Source organism: Chelonoidis abingdonii, chromosome 6, assembly GCF_003597395.2.
Source record: "Chelonoidis abingdonii isolate Lonesome George chromosome 6, CheloAbing_2.0, whole genome shotgun sequence".
NCBI lineage: Eukaryota > Metazoa > Chordata > Testudines > Testudinidae > Chelonoidis > Chelonoidis abingdonii.
This window is the reverse complement of record NC_133774.1, coordinates 62,934,936-62,957,739: the sequence shown is the minus strand read 5'-3', so window position 1 is coordinate 62,957,739 and position 22,804 is coordinate 62,934,936. Positions and strand designations below refer to the sequence as shown.

At 39.3% G+C, this 22,804-nt stretch overlaps 1 protein-coding gene across 9 annotated transcripts in view; it reads right to left on the bottom strand.

Annotated features, from left to right (window-relative positions):
* Window positions 1-22,804, bottom strand: part of RHOBTB3 (Rho related BTB domain containing 3) — a 60,289-nt gene continuing 37,485 nt past the window's right edge. For 3 of the 9 annotated variants that reach the window (XM_032798670.2, XM_032798674.2, XM_032798671.2), the window contains 7 exons: window positions 18,105-18,217; window positions 16,049-16,169; window positions 10,770-10,943; window positions 8,875-9,041; window positions 7,627-7,723; window positions 5,111-6,299; window positions 1-4,334 (listed from right to left, as the gene is read on the bottom strand). In XM_032798670.2, the coding sequence (XP_032654561.1) occupies window positions 6,184-6,299; window positions 7,627-7,723; window positions 8,875-9,041; window positions 10,770-10,943; window positions 16,049-16,169; window positions 18,105-18,217 (788 nt within the window). In that variant the 3' untranslated portion in view covers window positions 1-4,334; window positions 5,111-6,183. Of the gene's footprint in view, window positions 4,335-5,080; window positions 6,300-7,626; window positions 7,724-8,874; window positions 9,042-9,507; window positions 9,602-10,769; window positions 10,944-16,048; window positions 16,170-18,104; window positions 18,218-22,804 lie in introns of those variants that run through there. The other 6 variants (XM_032798672.2, XM_075067096.1, XM_075067097.1 and 3 more) reach the window with 4 other exon arrangements.

Below are 22,804 nucleotides of genomic sequence, written 5' to 3'. Positions count from 1 at the left end.
TGCAGAAAAAATGTTTATTGTTTTGTTACAAAATATTAAATACTAAATCTAGATATTGTAAATTTTAGTCGAAAAGAAAATACCATTCCATAACTTATGCAAATATTAAAAGCTGAATTTCAGCACATGCCTTGGTAAAATAAGTTATTTTCTCCTAAACTTTTTTCTTACCTTGTTCACCAAGATCTAAAGACTACAGCAGTGGAAATTAATGTTTCTTAAGACAGAAGACTTCCTATGTTAGCCTCAATATAAACCTCCATACTGGCTTGATGTAAGCGTACATGTATCATAAACAAATATGGAAAAAAGGTGTGTAAATGTTAAAAGGATTCGTTAATAAGGTAGAGGTGTAGTCTCTCAATATGCATTCAAAGCAGTTATAAAAGAATAGATCCTATACCATATCTTAAACTGATAGAGGTGATAATCCTACTTCAGAAGAAAAGTGAAAGTTATTAGCAGAACAGCTCTCTTAAAGATAGACTTGATTGCCTATACAAAGCCTAAAGAGTTTTTTTCCTAAACTGATTTACCAGTTTTCCTTTTCTATGCTATTTTAATGTTTCCAGATCTTTTAACTGTTTGAATGAAATTTTCAGGAACTTCCTAATTTTTAATTTAAACCAATGGAAAAATATTGTACATGTAAAGTTATTATACATATCAAACTCAGTGGTGCTTTGACTAACTTCTGACTATCATGTATGGATTTCTGAATTGTACCTAAATAATGAGATAGCAAAACCTATATCTAAGCCATAGATTTTAGAAATGTGCTTTTTAAATTTAAAGAAAAGCATCCGTTTGTTGTTCTGTTTGCATGGAGAAATCACTAATTTTCTCAAATTATCACATCTATCTGGGTTTGACCTAATGTCTCCACCTGATATAGGTAACATAATAGAGACACCTGTGAAGAATGGAAAGCTATTTTGTGTTTGCGTAATTAGCAAGTTATAAATCTATGGATAAATGTCTCCTCACATTTCTTGGCCTCACTATATAAAGTGTTTGTGGATGATTAACACAAAAGACTAAAATAAATATACAATACCATAAAATATTATCTGGTCCACAGAAATGGTCCATATTTCCATTTTACTTTTTTTTAAGCTATTAATGGGAAAAAGGATTTATGAAATCTCCTTCATGAAAATAAATATCCCACTACATTGAGTTATTGGCAAGAAATTCTAGTGTAGCAAATCAGATTTCCAAAATATTAAAAACTTAGGGCCACATGCAATATGGGCAAACATTCACACACACAATTTGTATACGTAATTACCATGACTGCACACATGAATTTAGTATTGTGCATACAAACACTAGTTAAATGATTAAACTGGCCATTTGTAGGTGCAGATACTGTGACAGAGCATGTTAAGTAATTATTCATGCAAATTAGACATAATTCTGTAGTCATTTTTGCTGATGGCCTTAAGCTTTCAAAACTTCAACATTTGTCGTTTCATCCAGCTGATCTACATCTAGAATTTTTAATTTCTACTGCAACAGATATAAACATTAGAAAATAAGGAGGTAGTTATAATTTTTAAAAAATGTAAATATGATTTATGCATATTTTGTTTCCACTTTAATGTATGACCATTTTTATTCCACCTTTAACATTTCTTTTTCTCCATGGTAACAGACTCATCTGTTTTATTCCCTGCAGGAGACAATGTGCTATTCCTAGTTGTCACTGACTAGCAATGTGATCTTAAACAAATCTCAACCCCTCTCTGCTTCAGTCTTCCTCATCTGTGAAACAAAGATAATAATGCTGCTCACATTTGCAAAGCTCTCTTAGATCTTCAGACACAAAGCTATATATAAATACTCTTTAATTAACATTTTTAACTGAGCTAACCTTCGATATTTGGAGTGAGCAGAGTATCATTATTTTTGTCCAGAATAGGAAATGTTATCTGGACCTCTAAAAGTGCACCAGAAGAAAATCCCCTATAGTTCTAGTGTGTAATTCCCAAAGGAATAACTGTGCAGAGATACAAAAACTCCTCCTCTCTCTTAACAGAAAAGTACTATAGGTACTACTTAATATGGTGGGTCTCACCTTCGCCTGGCAGCAATTTTTTCTGCAGGTGCCTTTAAAATGGTTCATCCTGCTTTGTTTTCAGGACTAAGTTACTTTTTCATTAATCTTCCTTTTTTTACACCGTCCCTCTAGGACCAAACACTGACATACCACACACACCACTCCCTACAAGAATAGTTGGCTAAAGCATGGCGCTTGCACAGCTCTGCACTACTGTCATAAGTGTTGCAAGCCAGGACGCAAGATCTTCCGATGTTTGCAGACCCATAACATGAACCAAATAAGCAGGGAATACAACAGTATCTTGGAGCACAGACTGCTCTGGGACATAGCAAGAACAAATTCAAGGTTGTTGCTCGTGTTCAAACTGCAGATGGTAGAGCACCACTTCTGGAACCAAGAAACGAGCGCTGACTAGTGGGATCACATCATAATGCAGGCTTGGGATGACGAGCAGTGGCTGCAGAACTTTCAGATGCGCAAGACCACATTCCTAATCTGTGTGCCAAGCTTGCCTCAGCCCTCCAGTACAGGGACACCAAAATGAGAGTTCCACTGACGGTGGAGAAGACAGTAGTGATTGCACGGTGGAAACCTGCAATGTCAGATTGCTACTGGTAAGTGAAAAATCATTTTGGAGTTGGAAAATCCACTATGGGGGCCACTGTCATGCAAGTGCAAGGCCACTAAACATCTCTTGCTATGCAGTATTGTGACTCAGGAACATGCAGGACATGCTGGATGAATTTTCAGTAACGGCATTCCTGAACTGTGGTGAAGCGAAGTCAGCATACATATCCCTATTTTAGCACAAGCCCATCTTGCCACAGAGTACATCAATAGAAAGGGCTACTTTTCTATAGTTATGCAAGCTTTGGTGGATCACTAGGGTCTCCTCACTGACATCAACTTTGGCTGGTCAAGGAATGTGCATAATGCTTGCATCTTTAAAAATACAGGACTGTTCAGAAAGCTACAAGCAGGGACTTTCTTTCCTAACTGTCAGATTACCACTGGCGATGTTGAGATACTAAATAGCAATCCTGGGAGACTCACCCTACCCCTTGGCTCCCCTGGCTCATGAAGCCGTACACTGGCCATCCCAATAGCACCAAGGAAAGATTTTGCTATTGGCTTAGCAGGTGCAAAGAGACAGTTGAATGCACTTTTGGAAGACTGAAGGGATGCTGGTGTTGTTTACTCACAAGACTGGATCTCAGTGGAAAAAAAAAAAAAGATATATCAATGATTATAGCTGCCCGCTGTGTTCTGCATAATCTCAGGGAAGCAAAGGGGGAAAAATTTCCACCAGAGTGGGCTGGCAGTCTGCTGAGTTAGAACAGCCAAACACAAGGGCTATTAGAAGAGCTCAATACCAAACCATACAGCTCAGAGAGGCTTTGAAGAGCATTTTAACTGTGAGCCACAGTAACATGTGGTGTACTCTGTTCTACTCGGCCCTGCTATTTTGGGGCCTGTTAGGAATTGTGTGTTGTACATCTATGAATATAACACTGTCAATGCACCTCTTAATTTTGTTGTGCTTGCTGTACATTTATGATTATTATGCTGTCACTGATCTTATGAGTTGTGCCACACTGTACAGTAACAATTAAGTAGGTGCTTTCAGAATTGCTAGATACTCTGAAGCATGTGTTGTGAACTAAAAGATTATTTCCCAAATAATAAAATGTTATTCAGAAGCAAAACCAGTGCAAAGAAAAAAATCTGTGCAATTTAAAAGCAAATACATTAAAAATAAATTAATGAAACAGAAAAACCAGCGGAAAGAACATTCTTGTCCATTAATCTACATATACAGAAACCATGGATTTCACAGATCGGTTTATGTGATGCTGTGGTTGTTCTTAATGTCTGCTGGGCTGGAGTGGGACGGATAGGGATAAAGCCCCTGATACCACATGGAATGTAGGGTGGGAGAGCATAGGGAGGTGCTGTTATGGAGTTTGCCATGGACTGCAAAGGGAGGAGAACCTGGGATTGTTGAAATTAAGTCCGCAAGAGTCTGCAGCATCTCGGTTTGCTGTTGGAGAAGCTCCATTATGTCTTGGTGCCTCTCTCCTCTGCTTTTTCCTTCCCTAGGCTATCTGTAATGTTCACCCTCCAGATCCTTTTCTCAGTCTCATGCAACACTGGCTTGCAGGATGTCATTGAACATGTCATCCCTAGTCCTCCTCTTTCTCCTCCTCATCTAGCTCAGGCTTTCCTCAGGTGCGGAGGGGGGAACCTCTCAGAGCCACAATGGCAACAGCTGCAGATAAAACACACAGAGGTACCACTGTCAATATAGTTACAGTAGAAAGTGAAAGTTAAAATTCAGAACCCGCTTATGTCGCACCCCTAACATTTTAAACAAGACATGCTTATTGATACGTTTGCTTTCGAGTGCTTGTGCATGGTGCCACTTGTCAGCCATGGTGACTATGGCCCACCAAGGGAAGGAAACGAGGCAATTGCTCAGTTACATGAAACTATGAGTACAGAGCAATGGTACTAAATACTGGCACCACTGTCCACAGGAAGTGGTGATTTTAGTTGTTCTCTCACTCCTGATAGAACAAAGGCACAGAGAGCACAGCTGCTGCTTATTGTCCCGAAGCCACCCAGGCCTGTCTGCTGCTAGCCTGTGTACTACAAGGGTGCCTGCTGAAGTTATCGCTGAGTGGCATGGGAAAAAGTGTCCTACCAGAAAGGAAGCAATAAGGCTGCCATCCCTAGAAACCTTCAGGAGAGGATCGCAGAGTACCTCCACGAAAGTTTCATCGATATCTCTCAGGAGAATTCAAGGGAAATCCCTGCATACATAAACTGCTCCATATGCCCTGCCTTGCCTAATTCTACAAGAGAATGAAAAGCAGATAACAACAACATCTGTCTTTGTTGTACTACTACCTCTTTTAGTACAAGCAAATTAATGAAAAGTCAGTAACTGTGCCCTGTTAAATTGGGGGCACCAGCAGTACGTCATTGTAATGGGAAATGCATTTACACACTTACCCGAAGTTCCTTCCCCTGCATCGAACTGACCCATGCTCAACTGCTGGGACTGACTGGACTGCGGTGGAGTCTCAAAACAGGTCCTGGCTCCCTGGTTGCATGTCCCCCATCCTCCTCGCAGCTGTTCATGCCAGGGACCTGTGGCTTGGGATCCTCAAAAGGTATCCATGATTATGTGCGTGATATCAGAAGGGTCTCTGACAATTATGGCATGCAGCTCTTCGTAAAAGTGGCAGGTCTGCGGGTCAGCACCAGAATGATTGTTTGCCTCTTGATATGGCTGACCCAATTCCTTCGCTTTCACAAAGCAATGCTGCTGGCCCCTGTCATACTCCTTCTCCTGCATCCCCAGTGCAATCTGCTCATAGATGTTCATTTTTCTATGGCTGGTCCATAGCTGTGCTTACACAGCCTCTTCTACACACAGGCCCAGAGGATCCAATATATCTTCTCTACTCCAAGATAGAGTGTGTCTGGAGCATATAGCTGCCATGGTCAGCTGCATAGTTGCACACAGTGAAGAGCTGCTAGGTGTGCTCTCCAGCTGGACAATCAGGAAAAGGCATTTCAAAAATTTACAGGGCTTCAAAAGAGAGGGAGGACCTTCTAGACTCCATGACCCCTGGACAATGGCATTCACAATTGTGACCAAAGAGGTTAGCGTCAGACACTGTGGAACAGCTGCTGGAGGACTGTTAGAATTCATATAAGTAATGCCGTTGTTTACACTTGTGTTGTGTCAACCTCAGTACATCATTCATGGCTTAATGCTGCTCAGGGAGGTAGTGTTACTGCATTGCTGTTAATGGGGCACTTATATCAGTCAGAGACAAATTTAGGTATAGGCATGCACATGCGGTTTATGTCAACCTAACTTTGTAGTGTAGACCAGGCCTGATTAACTCCTTATGCTGTCCTATGGTATATTTCTTAATCCCTTTAAAACATCACAGTAATTCATTATTAATGAAAAGAGTATTAGCAAGCAAATTATAGAGTACAGCAGGACTTAAACGTTTATTTTCATCCCTGCTACAGTTTTAATAGCCTCCATGTAATTCCCAGTCTGTAATTCTCCAGTTTATGAATAATCAATCTTCTGGTTACATTACTATGCAGTGGCATTTCTGGGAGTTGATGTAATTCCTGTAATCTGCAAGCTGTTTCAAGTACATACTGGAAGGCCATCGGTGCATCTCAACAAAATTGCGCTCTTCCGCTAAAAGTAAATAAATAGTATTAATGTTAAACATGTGTACACACACGCACAAAATACAAACGGAAAAACTTCTAAAAATGAGTTTAAACAACATTAAGGACACACAAACTCATAATAGAAGGGAGTGGTAAAGTTAAGGCTGAAACTCTGTTCATTGTGCCTACGTTTTTTTGCAGCTCATAAACTGTAAAAATCAACTCCCTGAATATCCTTATTGTTGTGCTAGACATAAATAAGTTAGTTAATTCTAAATGAACGTAGTATTCAGAAAAGATACCAAAATGACAGTCCTGGAGAGAAATCCTCTATCCACAAAAGAGATACAGCATAGGTAGCAACAGTGCAGGATGCTTTCTTATGCAACCACAACAAAGAAGGAGTAGTTCATTCTCCACACCTGACTCCTATACTGAGAACGACAACAAAGGGGGATGTGTATATATTTCTAATAAGAACTGAATTTAAAACTACTACTCAATTTCACACAGACCACCAAAAGCCTTCTGATAGTGACAAAAGGGTAAAATAAGCCCTAATGCTGAATTTCCTTTTTCTGGTGGGTTTAGCTTAAAACACAAACAAACAAACAAACAAACATTATTTTGTTACTGATCTTCCTAAAAAAATAACTTTTTCTGAAACACAATTTTAGGTCATCATAATTAGGCAAAGTTCAGCCTTCTTTCTAACTCAGTGTCCCAGCATTTCCTGAATCAGATTGCAGCAGAGGATGTCCACAGCCCATCTTCTTGGACTAGGGACAGGCAGAATACAGATGTCAGCAGAGTACAATGGGGCCATATTGTGAGAGATGCTGAGCTAATACAACTCCCATTAATCTGGCAGGTGGTTTCTACATTTCTCTTAAAGCAAACTGGGTGGGCGCACCTCACAAGGTTTGGCTTAAAAATAAATAAACAAACAAACAAAAACAAAACAAAAACAAACAAACCTCTTCCACTTCTATTTCCTAAACCAATTTGACTGACTACTTTGTCACCTGGATTTACTTACATGAATTAAGTGGCATTTAACCATTTGGTTTTATAACATGGTATATCAGCTATTGGACAGCATTATAGAGATCCTAAATTTTTTCTTAAAAAAAAAAGTTATGCTTATTATGTGGTGTTTAAATAGCACATCCTTGGAAGCAACTTGTAATCTTGATTCAATGTATAAAATAAATAGACTTAAGACTTGAGAGATGTACTTATCTCCTCACATGCTCAGAAGCAGCATTACTTTGAATTTATTCTACAGTCCAAATATAATGGAAAAGGTGGTGTTTTTTTTAATTTTTAAAAGACAGGAACTGGTTAACTACCTGAAAGATCTTGAAATTCAGGCTTTTGACTGAAGATGAGGTAGTTAGTGGCTATAAAATGAAGGAGCCAAGTTGAAAGGCAGTCAGAGTTGTGAAACTGCAAGGAAAAAAGGGAAGTGAAACAGAATACAAATACTGTTCATGACTAAAACAGATAAAAGATAGCAGAAGGAAAAAAGCAAAAAAGTCATAATTTAAGATTTCCAGTGTCAAAGTAACAGCATAGCAAATGAAGAGCAGTATCCATGGCAAAAATAAATGAGAGAAAATATAGCACAAAAAACTGGCAACGACATACAAATTCTGAGAATGTGTTTGAAATAGTAGAAAACTGGGAGCAAACAGGTAGCTAGCTGCCAGCCACCATGACAGTCTCACAAAGCACATTAGCACTGAGAAAATTATGGGCCAGTTAAAAATCAATGTCAAAGGAGCAGTTGTTGAGAGTATGTTTATCTTTTCTAAAAATGTTTTGGTTAATATAACAGTGGCTAAACTAAACTAAATTTAGCTATCTAATAAAGTATAACTAATTGCTGTTTAATGCCACAGCAAGATCTCCTAAGTCCTCTTCTCCCTTGTCTTTTTGTGTACAATTTTTTTTTTTTTTTTTTTGCAAGAGTTTACTGTGGGTAAGCTAATTCTGCCCTCTCCTATTTTTTTTTTTTAATGAAACACTTTCCTTAAAAGGCTGCACTTTCCATCCCTGAGCAGTAAAAATGATTTTATCTGTCTTGTCTTTACTCTCCTTTTCTGTTCCCCCAAGCTGTCTTTATTTTTGTCTCTCCTCTTTGCTGTGCTGTTTCTCAGCTCACCTATCTTGTCTTACCACTTGGTTGTTAATTCATCATTTCCAAATGCACACTCTGTTCTATCCAGTCGTTCTGTGCATTGGTCCACAGTTGGAGACAGCTCTTCCAGCACTAAAGAAGGAACCACTGCATCTAGACTCACTGCAGTGCTTCTACAATAGAAGTTGGACAGTTTAGCTGAATTACTACTATGCGGCTTACTGGCAGGACATGTCACAAATGCATGCTGCAAGTAAGAAAGTTCTCATGGTACAAAGATGGGGGAAACTGTGCTCTTGGCAGGCTGTACTCTGGCTATCCTTGTGCTACCACAAATCCCTAAAGAACAGATATACCAGTAAATATCCAACCCTGGGAAGTGAAATATCAAAACAAAAATTTTTTAAAGAAATTCCATCACTCATACATTACATGTTCACGTATGAGCAATACATACCTTGGCTTTTCTGAGCAAGCTGACAACGCTAAGACTTGTAGATGCTAATTCCCTACTAGGCATACTCTGCAACTGTGTGATGATATAAAGCTCACAGATATGCTGGAGTCTAGATACCTGGTACATCTCAGCACAAATCAGGAGAGACATGGCTTGCAAAATACTGGCTGGTGAAAAAAACAAAATATGACTTATGGTTATTGCAATCTCATTGGCAGGCTGATCAAAACCATTTTTACAGTAACCACTTAACTTCGCTTGGAATAGACAAAATCAGAGTGCTTCTGATCATCATTTTACGTTTCTGTACTGTATTTCACAGTTGAGGGGAGGGTTAGCTCAGTGGTTTGAGCATTGGCCTGCTAAACCCAGAATTGTGAGCTCAATCCTTGAGGGGGCCATTTAGGGAACTGGGGTTAAAAATCAACCAAAAAAACGGGGGATTTGTCCTGCTTTGAGCACGGGGTTGGACTAGATGGATCTCCTGAGGTCCCTTCTAACCCTGATATTCTATGATTTTGACAGGTGAACTCTATTTTAGCAGAAAAGTACTTAATTTCAAAAAGAGTGATAACTATTTTATCTTCAAAAAAAAAAAAAAAAAAGAGCTAATGCAATATGTTGTTACTAAACTTTCCTATGTTGTAGACTGTGGATCAAACATTGGTGCTGAAGTGAGCAGTCTTCAGTGAATTTAGGATTTGACCTTCCTGTTTATATCATTTTGCTGTGTGGAGAAAAAATTGTTTTTATACAATTATGCAAAGTTTCATGAAAAAGCCAGACATAATATTGCAAGGTCTTTCTCTTTTTTTCCCAAACCGTAACGTACAATAGTAACATTTAAGCAGGTAGTGTTGAATAGAAGAGATGAAAGAGAAAAAATAAAGAGCATTATTTAAAAAAATAATTTTCATTCATGACCTCTAGTGGGAATCACTTGACATATTTAAGTACTACAATGTAAAATTTCAATATTCCTTATGATAGCTTATAAAACCAAGATTACTTTAACCAAAATCTGTTTTGGGGATTTATTCCAGTTCAGTGTAGTCAACCGGTTTTGTTATAACTGCATTACGAAATTAGATAGATTTATGCTTTAAAAAAAAGAGAAAAGAAACTTGACAAAGAGAAACAACTTTGTACTAACCTGGAGCTCTGACTAAACAGTATTTAAACTGTATTTCTTTTTTCATCTAGAAAATGGCCTCAAGGCATCAGAATGGCCTTGAAATGACTTAAGATTTAAATTTTCAATGTGTTACTAAAGTAGAAGATGAATAAAACAATTTGTAAATTCTATTTTTGCTTCATCCTGATTCCATTATAAATATATTTCACTGTAATGATACATTAATGTATCATATTTTGATAACTTACAAAAAAATAAAAATAAAAGTTTTCCTTTTTAAAGGAGAGAGAATTTCATTCGCATGTTGTACCACAAAAAGCTACACCTTAGACAAAAAGTTTCTAAGAACTTCAGCCAATAGAATTCTTTAACCAGAAATACATCAACCAATATGAACACTTTCACTAGTGAATTTAAAGTATCTGGTAATGCAAAACTCTTCCCAATGTACTTTGTTTACAACATTGCCATTTTGACATAAAATGCAAAAGGATGAAGCTGTTAAGAATACGACTACAAACTTTTCACTTAATTTTTTTTATTTTGGCATTACACCTGAATATTAATTTATAGAGAAGTGTAAAACTTCAATCCTTCATTCAGTATGTTGCAGAAGCAGGGAAATGAAAAGTCACTGGTGTTTCTCCTCCCCCTTACTTCCCCCTTTCAGCCTCCTAACCCCCACAAAATCTGGGGGCAAAAATATGCCTGAAGTATGCAAGGAGTTAAAGGATATAAGGATATTTTTACATTTGCTTACCTGGACAACAGGAGTCAGTATACAGATACTCTAGAAAGGAGAGGAAAGTATCTTTGGAAACCCCATAAACTGGAACCAGAAAACTATTTGCTTCTATATAACTTCCATTAAACATAGCTGCCATTACTTCACAGCGAGCCACTAGGACTGCTCTGTGGGCTGGTATAGTAGCACCTGTCAGATTTAAAACAAAAAATTATGACACATTTATTACTGCAACCCACTCTCAACACCAATTTTGCAAGTTAGAGAAGTACTTATCACTTCAGGCCAGATCCTCAGCTGGTATAAACTGACATCACTCCACTGAAGTCAATGGAGATATGACAATTTACACCAGCTGAGGATTTGGACCATTGTGTCTTCTGTATGCAAATAAAAGGCATGTGTAAGAATTTACAGTATATCCAAGTAGTTCCATTGATTCAGGAGCATCACTGACATGACTAAAGCTTTGCAAGATCACATTCAAACACACTAAGGCCAATCATTCAAGATGGAATGCCAAGAACTCACTGGAGTTTCAGCAAATACGAATTTAGCCCAAATAAAATGAAATATTTCACATTTCAGTAAATCTGTGATTTTTATGTATAATGATGTCTCGATATTATCTCATTATCTCATATGCTGCCTTACTATTTAATATTTGTATTATCTAGATGGCCTCATTAAGGCAGGCCCCCATTGTACTAGGTGCTGTACAGTCCTTTCTTTGAAAAGCTTCTAATCAAGGCCTTGATCCTGCAATTTTTTTTTTGAGTCGAGGTGGATTGCTGCACCTGTGCAGCACTGTACTAAAGGGAACAGGCTCCACACAAGTGCAGCAATTCACCAATATGCAAGAAGTTACAGGATCAGGCCTAACAAGACAGATAATGTCTGAAGGATGGGGAGGAGTCATATAGTCAATATATATATATATATATACACTTATGTGAAAATTCTATATTAGCATTTAACTGATCTGTTTATTATGACAACATACCAACCATCTTCATTTCCCTCTGAACCTACCTATAAGAAATCAGCGAATCAGTGATAGTTATCAGTAAATGGTGTTCGCTTTTTGTTCTGTTACTATTAATCTTTGCTCATATTTTCAGATTATCTAATTAGCATACATTAAATACACTGGCACACCTGTAGCATATATTTTATAGCTATATATGCATAGATGGAAGAGGTGCACATTAAATAAAAGACATACTACGTAAGATTATACGCAAATATTTGCATATATACACACATTCAGTATTTAGGGGATTAAATAACCTTCTGTATTTTTTCAGCTGGGAGCCACTGTATTTGTATAATGTTTCAGCAACACTGACTGAAGTACCAATAGTTTTCTAGTCTAGGGACCCAAATCCTGTAAACACAATGGAACTGTTCACATACTTAACGTTAAGCACATATGTTTGCAGGATCATGACCAAAGTCCTGTCACAATATATAAAAATGTCTTAATTGCACAGTTTAACTTTTCAAATTGCACTACTTAAAAAATCAAATCACTACAACTGTGATTGGAAAATTAGAGTAAAACTTACTCTTTGAAAAAATAGTACGTAGCCATTTTTTAATCCTTTAGTCACCATTTTGGTAATGGATGGCATGCTCCTTTGTAAATGTCAATTTATTCATCAGTGATAATTTTCTTTGAAATATGTAGTGGGTGCTATTGTTTCATCAGCTTCCCACAAGGAATATCTCAAGAGTGAAACTTAGAACTGAACTGTTATGTTGCCAAGTTTTGCATTAGTGTTTTGTTTTCATTATCAAAAAAGTCTTTTGGTTTTTACTGCATCCTGAAGCGGACATCTAGAAAAAAATCCCCTTTTCTCCATGCACTCATTTTTGAGAGATTAAATCTTCTTATTTTACCCTGGGTGTTTCAAGTTGAAAACAAAATAATTCAACAATTGTCTAGTGTTTGGGGAGAGGGTTTTTTCGCATATGAGGTAGGAGTGGACAAATCAGGAAAACTGTTAAGTGTTCAGTATCAAACAAGAATTGGAGCAGCACACCCCAGATGTGTCATCATTTTTTCCATTCAACTGTTCTTTTAGTGGATAAGTGCATTTAGTTCTTGTGAAAGTTATCTAGAGTAAGCCATTACTTTTGTGGTGCACAAACACATTCTTCAGAGGCAGTGAGAAAAAGGATCCAGTGATTTGGTCCCTTTTTGGGCTTCTAACAAGGAATACTTACAAATCTTCATAAACAATCAATCCTTCTCAGTTAACAGTTAATATTCTTTCAAATTATCTATTCAGTTATCTTAAAAAACTTGTCTTGTATTGTATCGTATTTAATCATAGATGGGCAAACTCTCTGGTCTGGTCCAGTAGCATGAAGGGACTAAAAGCTGGCTGCATTCCCCCAAGTCACATTTCCCTCAGCAGGCTTAGAGGCTGCACAAAGCAGAAAGCTAGTGATAGAGCTAGCCCAGGGTCGGGCAAACTTTTTGGCCTGAGGGCTGCATCCAGTTTCCAAAATTGTATAGAGGGCTGGTTAGGGGAGGCTATGCCTCCCCAGACAGCCAGGCATGGCCTGGCCCCTCCTCAATCTCACCCCCTCTCCTGGCTTCTCGCCCCCTGACAGCCCCCAGCCCCCAGACTCGCTGCCCATCCACCCCCCCCCGCTCCCTATCCCCTGATGGCCCTCCGGGACTCCTGCCCCATCCAACCTCCTGTTCCCTGTCCCTTGACAGCCCCCAGGTCCCCCCACTGCCCCATCCAACCCCCCTCTCCTTCCTGACTGCCCCTCTGAGATTACTGCCCCATCCAGACACCCCTTCTCCCTGTCCCCTGACCGCCCCAGAACCCTTGCCCGACTGCCCCCCATCCAACCCCTCTCCTTCCTGACTGCCCCCCCCAGGACCCCTGCCCTCATTTAAACCCCGGTTACCCACCCTCTGACCACCCTGACCCTATCCACACCCCTGCCCCCTGACCACCATCCCGATTTCCCCTGCCCTCTATCCAACCCCATCTGCTCCCTGCCCTCTTACTGCGCTGCCTGGTGCACCGTGGCTGGCGGTGCTGCAGCCACACTGCCAGAGAAGCAGGACAGGCAGCCCTACCAACCTGGCTGGAGCCAGCCCAACCAACCACTGGCAGCACAGAGCACCAGGTCAGGCCATGGATCTGCAGCTGCACTGCCCCAGGAACTCGCAGCCCCATCGCCTAGAGCATTGCGACGGTCGTGGGGGAAGCTGAGGCTTGCATGGAGGGAGAAAAGCAGGGGAGTGACTGAGGGCGAGCCTCTCGGGGCATGAGTTCAGGGGCCAGGCAGGAGGGTTCCGCGGGCCAGATGTGGTCTGCGGGCCGTAGTTTGCCCACCTCTGAGCTGGGGGGGCGTGTCATAAACAGATAGCTAAGGGTTAATGTCTCTTTCACCTGCAAAGGGGTAACAAACGACACCTGACCAGACGACCAATCAGGAAACAAGATATTTTCAAATCTCAAGGGAGGGAAGTTTTTGGGTGTGAGTCCTTTGTTCTGTGTCAGTTGCTCTCTAGGCTCTGAGGGTGATCACCCTATCTCCAGGCTCTCTAATCTTCTGTTTTTGTTGTTTTTCCATTTCTTGTAGGTGTTTCTCCCTCTCTCGTTGGTGGGCTGCATCTTTGGTTGCTTGTTCTCTTAGCTCCACCTCTTTTTCTCTTTTTTCCATTTGTCGCCTGTGGTCTGCATCTTTGATTTGTTCCTCTGCATCCAGTTGTGCCCTGGAAGTCATGGTTCCTGTTTTCTTGTGTTGGGGTGCCCTCTGGTGTTTATTGTCTGAACTGCTGGCTCTCTGTTGTCTCCTGGGGTTTGCCTAACAACAGTGCCTTTTTTTTCCCCCCAGTCATTTTAATAACAATCAAGAAATTTAAAACATTTAATGTTTAAATCTTCACTATTAAGAGTACTAGAAAAATTATGCAAATTCTTTTAACAGATTCTTTTTACAATTTAAATCTGTTCATCTTCAAGATCTGTATTATATCCCAAAGGAAACAAAATGTGTTAAAAGCAAGTTACACCTACAATAGGTACAGCAACATAATACAAACAGCACACTCCTCACTATAAAGCAAAACCTTAATCCCAACTTTAGCAACATCACTGTAAATATCTGTTAGACATTATGAATTAAAGAAGTGTATGATGTATTATTTTCCATTAAAAAGTACGAGGGGTGTTATTTTCCAGGATGAGTTCAAGTTTTGTGTCCTACTGCAGTTGGGAATGTGGTATGTGTATAGTATTACTGTACCTGTTGGTGGTGTATGGGACTTCTTCATAGCACGGCAGTCTGTGAAAAGTAGCGAAATGCAATGTGTGTGTATTGGCGAATGTTAAAATGGATACTTGAACTGGGCATTACCTTATTTTAAAGTATTTGGATGGGCTGGTTTTTTATAAGCTAATTAAGGTAGGTGAACTGGAGCTGACTCGAGGAACCTGAGCCTGATTGGCAGAGGCGGAACAGCTGCCAGGCTGATTAGCCTGGGGCTACATATAGGCTCAGAGGGAGGAAAGGGGGGGGGAAGCCAGAGTGTTGAAGGAGAGGGGTAGCTATTCCCTCCTGCCTGCAAGGAAAAAAAAAAAAAAAAAAAGCCCCTAAGGCTGGAACCTTGAGCGACAGGTGGTAAGAGGTGGTGGGTTTGCACTGTGTAAATAAAGTGCACCAGTGACTGCTGAGCCAGAAGGTTTCTGGAGTGATTTTTGAAGCAGCGGCAGGACCAAGGGGGGCCCTGCTACGCCCTGTTACAGTCCCGTATGTTATGTGCTAACTATTTATGCTAACCAATCTTTGCCAAATGTGATGGAGCACTGTTGGTTCCAGGATATTAGAGAGAGAAAGTGGGTGAGATAATACATTTTACTGGACTAAACTTCTCCTGGTGAGAGACAAGCTTACACAGAGCTCTTCTTCAAATCTGGGAAACTTACTCAGAGTGTCAGAGCTAAATTCTAGATGTGCCACTGTTGCATTTTAAATACAGACAAGCCCTGAGTACCTTTTCCAGAGCTAAGAAGAGCTTGAAAGCTTGTCTTTCACCAACAGGAGTTGTTAGTTCAATAAAAGATATTACCTCACCTACCTTGTCTCACTAATATCCTGGAACCAACACGGCTACAACACCACTCCAAACTAAAGTCAAGAAGGCATTTTCCTTTCACAATCTCCTCCTGGAAAGAACATCAGAAAGTATTACTCAGCCTCTAAAATATTTAAGATTTGTTAAGATAGGGGAGGAAAAAAACAAGGAAAAACAGATACTATACCTTGTATTTGGAAGATGACATCAGCTAACACATGTGTGTTAAAGAAAAGCCTGAGAGAAGTATCACATAACTGCAAGGGTCTTGCTGTCTGATGAGATCTGCAATTCTTTGAACTATTCACCTGCAAGAGAGACATACTGACATGTATAATTGCCTACTAGTTGTACAAGGGTGTTGCATATAGTTTCTATCATGAAATTAAATGATTCATCTTTCCTCTCAATTCATTTTTCCATCACTGACAACTCCACTACCCTTCCCATCTCTCAAATTTTTTAATCTTGAAGATCCCTAGAACCATTGTTGTTCTCTGCTCACTTGCAAAAATCTTGACAAAAACCTACTGCTTCTGCTGTAACATTTCTAAAACCTGCTTCTTTCTCTACAACCCCCCTTATCACAACCTGTTTCATACTAATATTCTCTCTCACTTGGACCATTGTAAACTCTTCCCCTCTGGTCTTTCCATCTCTCACCTTTCCAACAAACGAGCTATAAAAATCTTTTTGCCATGTCAGTCATATCTTTACCCTTCTCAAGTCCCCTCACTGGTTCCTTGTCTCTTCCTTTGAAAAGCTCATCTCCCTTGTTATAGTTCCCGTTTCTACATGTCATGTCAGCTTGTGATCAGACCATTCCTCATGTCATCATCCCCTTTGTTTCCTGCTCCCACTTACACCTTTGTGGGTTTTTTCCCCCCAATACACTACAGCCTACATCTGCAATAACACCTCTCTCCTGCAAACCAAGGGCTTTTCTACATTTACAGCATTGCAGCAGCACAACTGCAGCTGCGCTGCTGTGGCATTTAGTGAAGATACTACCTACACTGACAGGTAAGCTTCTCCCATTGGCATAGGTACTCCATCTCCCTGAGAGGCAGTACCTATGTTGATGGGAGAAACTCTCCCATCGATACAGCACCGTCTACACTGGGAGTTGGGTCAGATAACTGCATCGCTCAGGGGTGTGGATTTTCCACACCTGAGTGACACAGTTATGCTGACCTAAGTTGGTAGTGTAAACCAAACCCAAGTGCCCTCACTTTCTCCCTTCAAATCCCTCCTCAAAAGCTAATCCTTTCACTTTGATTTCAATTATTGATGTTCAAATATTTGTTATAAATTTAGAAACTTTAGTTATGAATTTTAGCTTTACTTTAAAGTTCTATATAAGAAATTAAGAAGGGAAACCAAATTAGAAATAATAGTAATTAATCATATTGCTGATTTTGCTCAATGAAGTTTAATTAAATAAGGCTGAACTGATGTTTAAAATCTGATCTAATTTATGTAATTTTTTTAATTTTACAATTTACAAACTACAGCCTGCTGGGGAGTGGAGTCTGGGCTTGCCCTGCTCCGGTGCTCCAGCCAGACAGCAGGATCAAGGACCACTTCACGTGCTCCCAGAAGCAGTAGCATGGTCCTGCTTCAGCTCCTAAGCACAGAGGCAGCCAGAGGGCTCCACTCTGCATGCTGCCCCTGCACCTTCCGTTGGCCGCGTAGGAGCCGGGGGGGGGGGGCATGGCTGCTGCTTCCAGGAGCTGCTTAAGGTAAGTGCCACCAGGAGCTTGAACCCAAGCCACACACACACACACACACACCCCACGTCCCAACCCCCTGCCCCAGCCCTGAACCCCCTCCGAACCCCTCAATCCCAGCCTGGAGCATCCTCCTACACCCCAAACTCATCCCCAGCCCCACCCTAGAGCCCACACCCCACTCGCATCCTGAACTCATTTCTGCCTTCACCCCAAAGCCCTCACCCCCTCCTGCCCCCAACCCCAATTTTGTGAGCATTCATGGCCCACCACACAACTTCTATTCCCAGATGTGGCCCTCAGGCCAAAAAATGTGTCCACCCTGATCTAAGTTGTTATGATTAATATATATATATATATATATATATATATATATATAAAAAAGAGCTGATAGAATACAAGATTCTGTAAACCACAATACTCGTACAAGGATTATTACAAACAGTTATTTTTTAAATGAGTCCAGCTATTCTATACAAAAAGTGATTACAAAAGAAAATAGCAGCAATTAACCTTTCCTGGAGTTTTCAGGATACATTTAACTTTCTCAAGCACAAGCTCAACTTCTCCTGGGTCTTTCAACTTCTTTTTTATATCTTCTTCCAATAATTCCCATTGGAAAGCACCTATGACAAAATCAAGTAACACCCTGAGGGCATGGAATAGCTTTTTTGGTCCATATTATTAGGTATAAATTAATGTGCATGGGACTTTGTGGACAGATAAAAGAATGTCCATGCCCAACAGTTAAGTTTTACAGAAAAAATTATTTCCCAGCACTTTTATTAGATATTTTCAGCAAGTTTGTGCCCTAGAAAGCACAAATTATAATTCTGCAATGGTCAACCCTATGCACTGATGTAATGTTGACTTGATCAGAATTTTTCAAGATCAGGCCCCCATATCTTGATTTAGATTCTCAAAGAAGTCTAGGCAATTTAGATATGTACATGTCATGGAAAAAAGTCTAAATCCCCTGGACTGCTTCAAAAATCTCAAACAAATTTAACTTAAGGTCCTTTATAAATTTTGTATGGGCAATTTCAGAAAAGATGCTGTTTGAGCATGCAGAATTAGGCACTTAACTATGTTAGTTTCTCCTAATGTATCAGTTATTTGACATTTTGAATAATGCCTACATTGCTGAAGCTTAAAGGATCAGCAGCTTAAAGAAATTTACACACAAGGCAAAACAGGGAAGGGAGAGGACATTTCTACCAAAATCGGTTTATTTAGATTTTCATTTTCTGTGTTTTCCTTGTTTTTTCTTATCTCAAGGTTCTCACACTACTGTCCTTGGGCCATGAGTGGCCTGCAAAGAGCTGGCTGATAACAGTGTTGGCTCCTTTCTATTATATTAAAAGGACTAGAAACTACATTAAGTATTTTCCTAATATTACTCTTCCATGTAACCAATTACTGTAGTTTCCACAGAGATGCTGTTAAACTGGGGAGGAGGTAGTCTGCACAAATGTGAATGGGAAATAGATTTTAAAAGAAAAGTTGTTTTATGGAAAATTTTGAAAACCCCAATCTATTTAGGGTTTTATACTATGCTCACCTCCCTAGTATGTATGCTCCCAACAGTATAAGTTTGTTCTTTGGCATATGGCTCTCTCTTTCTTAATATCCTAGGATACTGTGAAGAAATTAGATTTTATTTTTATAACACTTTCTAAAATAAAAGTTATCTATTGTGGAAGATATTTGTGTTTCAAGATCTTCCTTTACAAATCAACTTCTCCTTCAGATTCTGGATTGAATTTATATTTGAGATCTCAATTAATTGCCAAGGAAACTACAGCAACATCTTAAATATTAATCAAAAGTTTCCTGCAAGATCAAGCAGAAGAAGCTAGACTCAGAGGAAGAAAGCCACTATTGAAATAATGCAAGTATCAAAAAATTCAAGTTAAAAAAAGTGAAATCTTCCCTAGTGAAAGGCTAGTATCTACAGGTCAAGAACTGTACGCTAAAGTATCCCTAAATATCCTACACATATACCTGATCATAATTTGCAAACTATTCTGAAAGAGAGAAGAGATAAAATATCCACAACTTTCTCAGGTCTTGATAATTCTTACACAGGTTCCAGTTGTTCAGTAGCTGCTCTCCTAGAAATGTATAGTAATTGCTGACACAAGAGAAAAATTCCACCTCTCCGAAGACTCTCCAAAGACTGCCGAAATGCAAGATTAAGCATTCCATAGATATTTTGTTTTTAAGAGGTGAAGTCTATGACTCCTTCCAGCCCAATGACCATAAAGGGCAACTGGACCCTTAAAAAGGATACTGCAAAACTTGCTGAATATGGGAGTCCATTAGCATCTGACTGCGAGAGCTGTTGCTTTGTAACAGATGATCCCAGCTGTCATCTGAAGAAAAAGCTTAACATGTAGTTACAGTCCAAAAAGTGACACTGTAAAAATGGTGCCTTTTAACAGCTTCAAAAAAAAAAATCTGCTCCCTGTGGGTATTCTGGGTCATAGTGATATGTTAGGCTCTCCACAGATGGCAGCTATGTTGGAAAAAGGAAGTAAAATATCATGGACTTCAAAGATATGGAACTAGAAAGAACAGTATTACTCTGTTCTGCTTCTTTCATGGGTCTGGAAGAAATAAGCCTATTTACAAATAAACTGAAGAATGAAAAATGCATAAATGACTATACAGGAGAAAAAAAAACTAAAACTAAGTGAAATCTTTACTGTTACTAAGAAAAACAGGTGTAAGCAGAAAACACTGAACTTCCAAAAAGATAGGTGTTCCCAGTGCTGCTTATCCCTGCTACAGGAATGAAACCTTTCAAGATTCTAAAGGAGCAAAGAACGCCTTTCTGGTTGATCTGTTTTATGACTTACAATTTTAGCTGTCTCCAAAGAAATAAGCCATCCTACAGTGGAAGACTGGCTGACGGGATACCAAAAAGGGAATGCTGTTGCTAAGGGTCTTATATGCTGTGATTTTCTGGTGTATGGGCATTACTTCCATAGGCAAAGAAATTTATTTTACTAATAATCTGAACCCAAATACACACAAGGGTACACTAAACAAAAGATTTTTACTAAGCAGTTGTATTTAGGGTATTTGGTAACCAGATGAACAGAATAGCATTACCTGATAATTTGATGTTTGGTTTTTATACTAAATTATAAAGAGCCCTGAGCATCTATGACTATGAAGACTTTTAAAGTGGCAAATTCTGTGAAGATTCATGTTTTCTTTTTTTGTACTATTTATCATTAAGAGAGGAAGGATGGACCAACGGTTGGAGTGCTGGCCTAGGACATAGGAGATCTGGGTTCAATTCCATGCTCCACTATGTAATTCCTGTGTGATCTTGGGCAAGTCACTTGGCATCTGCGCCTCAGTTTCCCATTTGTCAAGTTGTTGAGGAGATGAAGCTGACAGAAGAAAAAGTGCCTACGGAAATATGATGCCTCTATGACCAAGTCGGTCATAGGACGGACACAAACACATTATATACCTTTGAAAATTTCAAGGTGCTCATTCTTAAGTCACTATATCCCCAGAAAGTGTATCTGAATTACATGTACATGATTTTTAAAGACAATTATCCAAGTGACCGAGTATTTATATTTCCACAAAAAAGACTAAACTGCAATTACTAAAATTTTTGGTAGTAACTTTAAAAAGTTTGTTTTTCACATTTATCTAATAGGACTTCCATTTGAACATTACCAAATGGTTATAAGGTTAGTACGGAGAAAGTCTTTCATCAATAGGTAGCATATTCCAGCATTTAAAAAAAAACCTCTCCCCTCTTTCGGAGACCTTTATTCTATTAACAACTACTCTTAATGGGGGTAGAATCCAGCCCTAACTGCACAGTAAATATCTATTTTGCAATAATGTATACTTAATTATAAGTAAATAGCAAATTATATGGTATCACTTGAAGAAACAAGGTAAACATACTTTAATATTTTGTCCGAATAAACTTCAAACATCAATACTTTGTTTAAAGGACCATTCAGGTTGAGGGACTCAACTATAGATGAGAGGCACAAAGTCTGAAGGGGTAAGGGAGATGAAAAGGTGGCATATGGCTCATATTCATGTCCTTGTGATGCTGGGGCCCACATTACACAGACTAGTCCCCAGGCATAAGTTAAAGCACACTGAGTCTGCTCTAACATTCACCCGCTGTAGTCAACCCAAGGGGTTGAAACAGAAGCTAGCAATTGATGCAGTATATAATACCCTGATCTCATCCCCGTCTGCCAGTCATGCCATCTACATCAGCAATGATGGGAAAGGCTATTTCAACTTTATGAACAGAATCCACTGATAGTGGGGCAGAAAGCATCTACATTGTATCTCAAAAACTAGACTTCTAGTCTTCCTTACTCAATATTTTCCTTAAAAATCCTCTAAATGGGAAGACCCAAGTTTGATATGCACCAAATTCTGCACTGACTTACACCATTTGCGATCTCAATGAGATCACAAGCTATAACTTAGGGAAGAATTTGATCCATGCAAGTATAAATTGCTTGTGTGTTTTGGCTAATACACATGAAGGTAAAATTAAGACAGAACACCAGCATCGGCCAGTAAACTCTATTTGCAAGCCAAAGCACAAAGGATTACTGCACTAGTTTTTCTTCTCTGAAGATCTAAATTTAAACCTCGATTTATGACAGAAATTAAACTAATCAGTCACTATTCGTGCACATCAGAAAAACATCACAGTATGAAAGGACTGGCAGACTGATCAAGAAAAGCCTAGGGCTAGAATAAAAGGGATATTATTATTAGTCACAAATGAGGTATTGTTGACAGAGGCTCACACAGTGCATGCCCATACGGTATTTAAACCAACATTATAAAATCTTCACTTTGGTAAGTACTAAAGGGGAGTTGGCTGTTCAATTCCTTTGTGTCTTTGAAAGTCCCCCCATTTCCAAGTCAGTCACCCTTAAAAGAGGCTGAATTTACAGCATTATCAAGGCCTTGAGAGACAAACGGTGAGGAATCTTCTTCCCCAAGACAGTGTTTTATCCTCAGCATCTAATGCAGAACAACATTATGGAATGAGGAAGCAATAGCACACAACAAGGTATGCATTCAGCCAATACGCCCACATCTTCAGTGTTTGTATACTGGGTAAAGCATACACCCTTGAGCATGTTACTAAGCTTATAAAATGGTTTATAAGAAGTTTAACAATTTAAATATAATGCTTATTA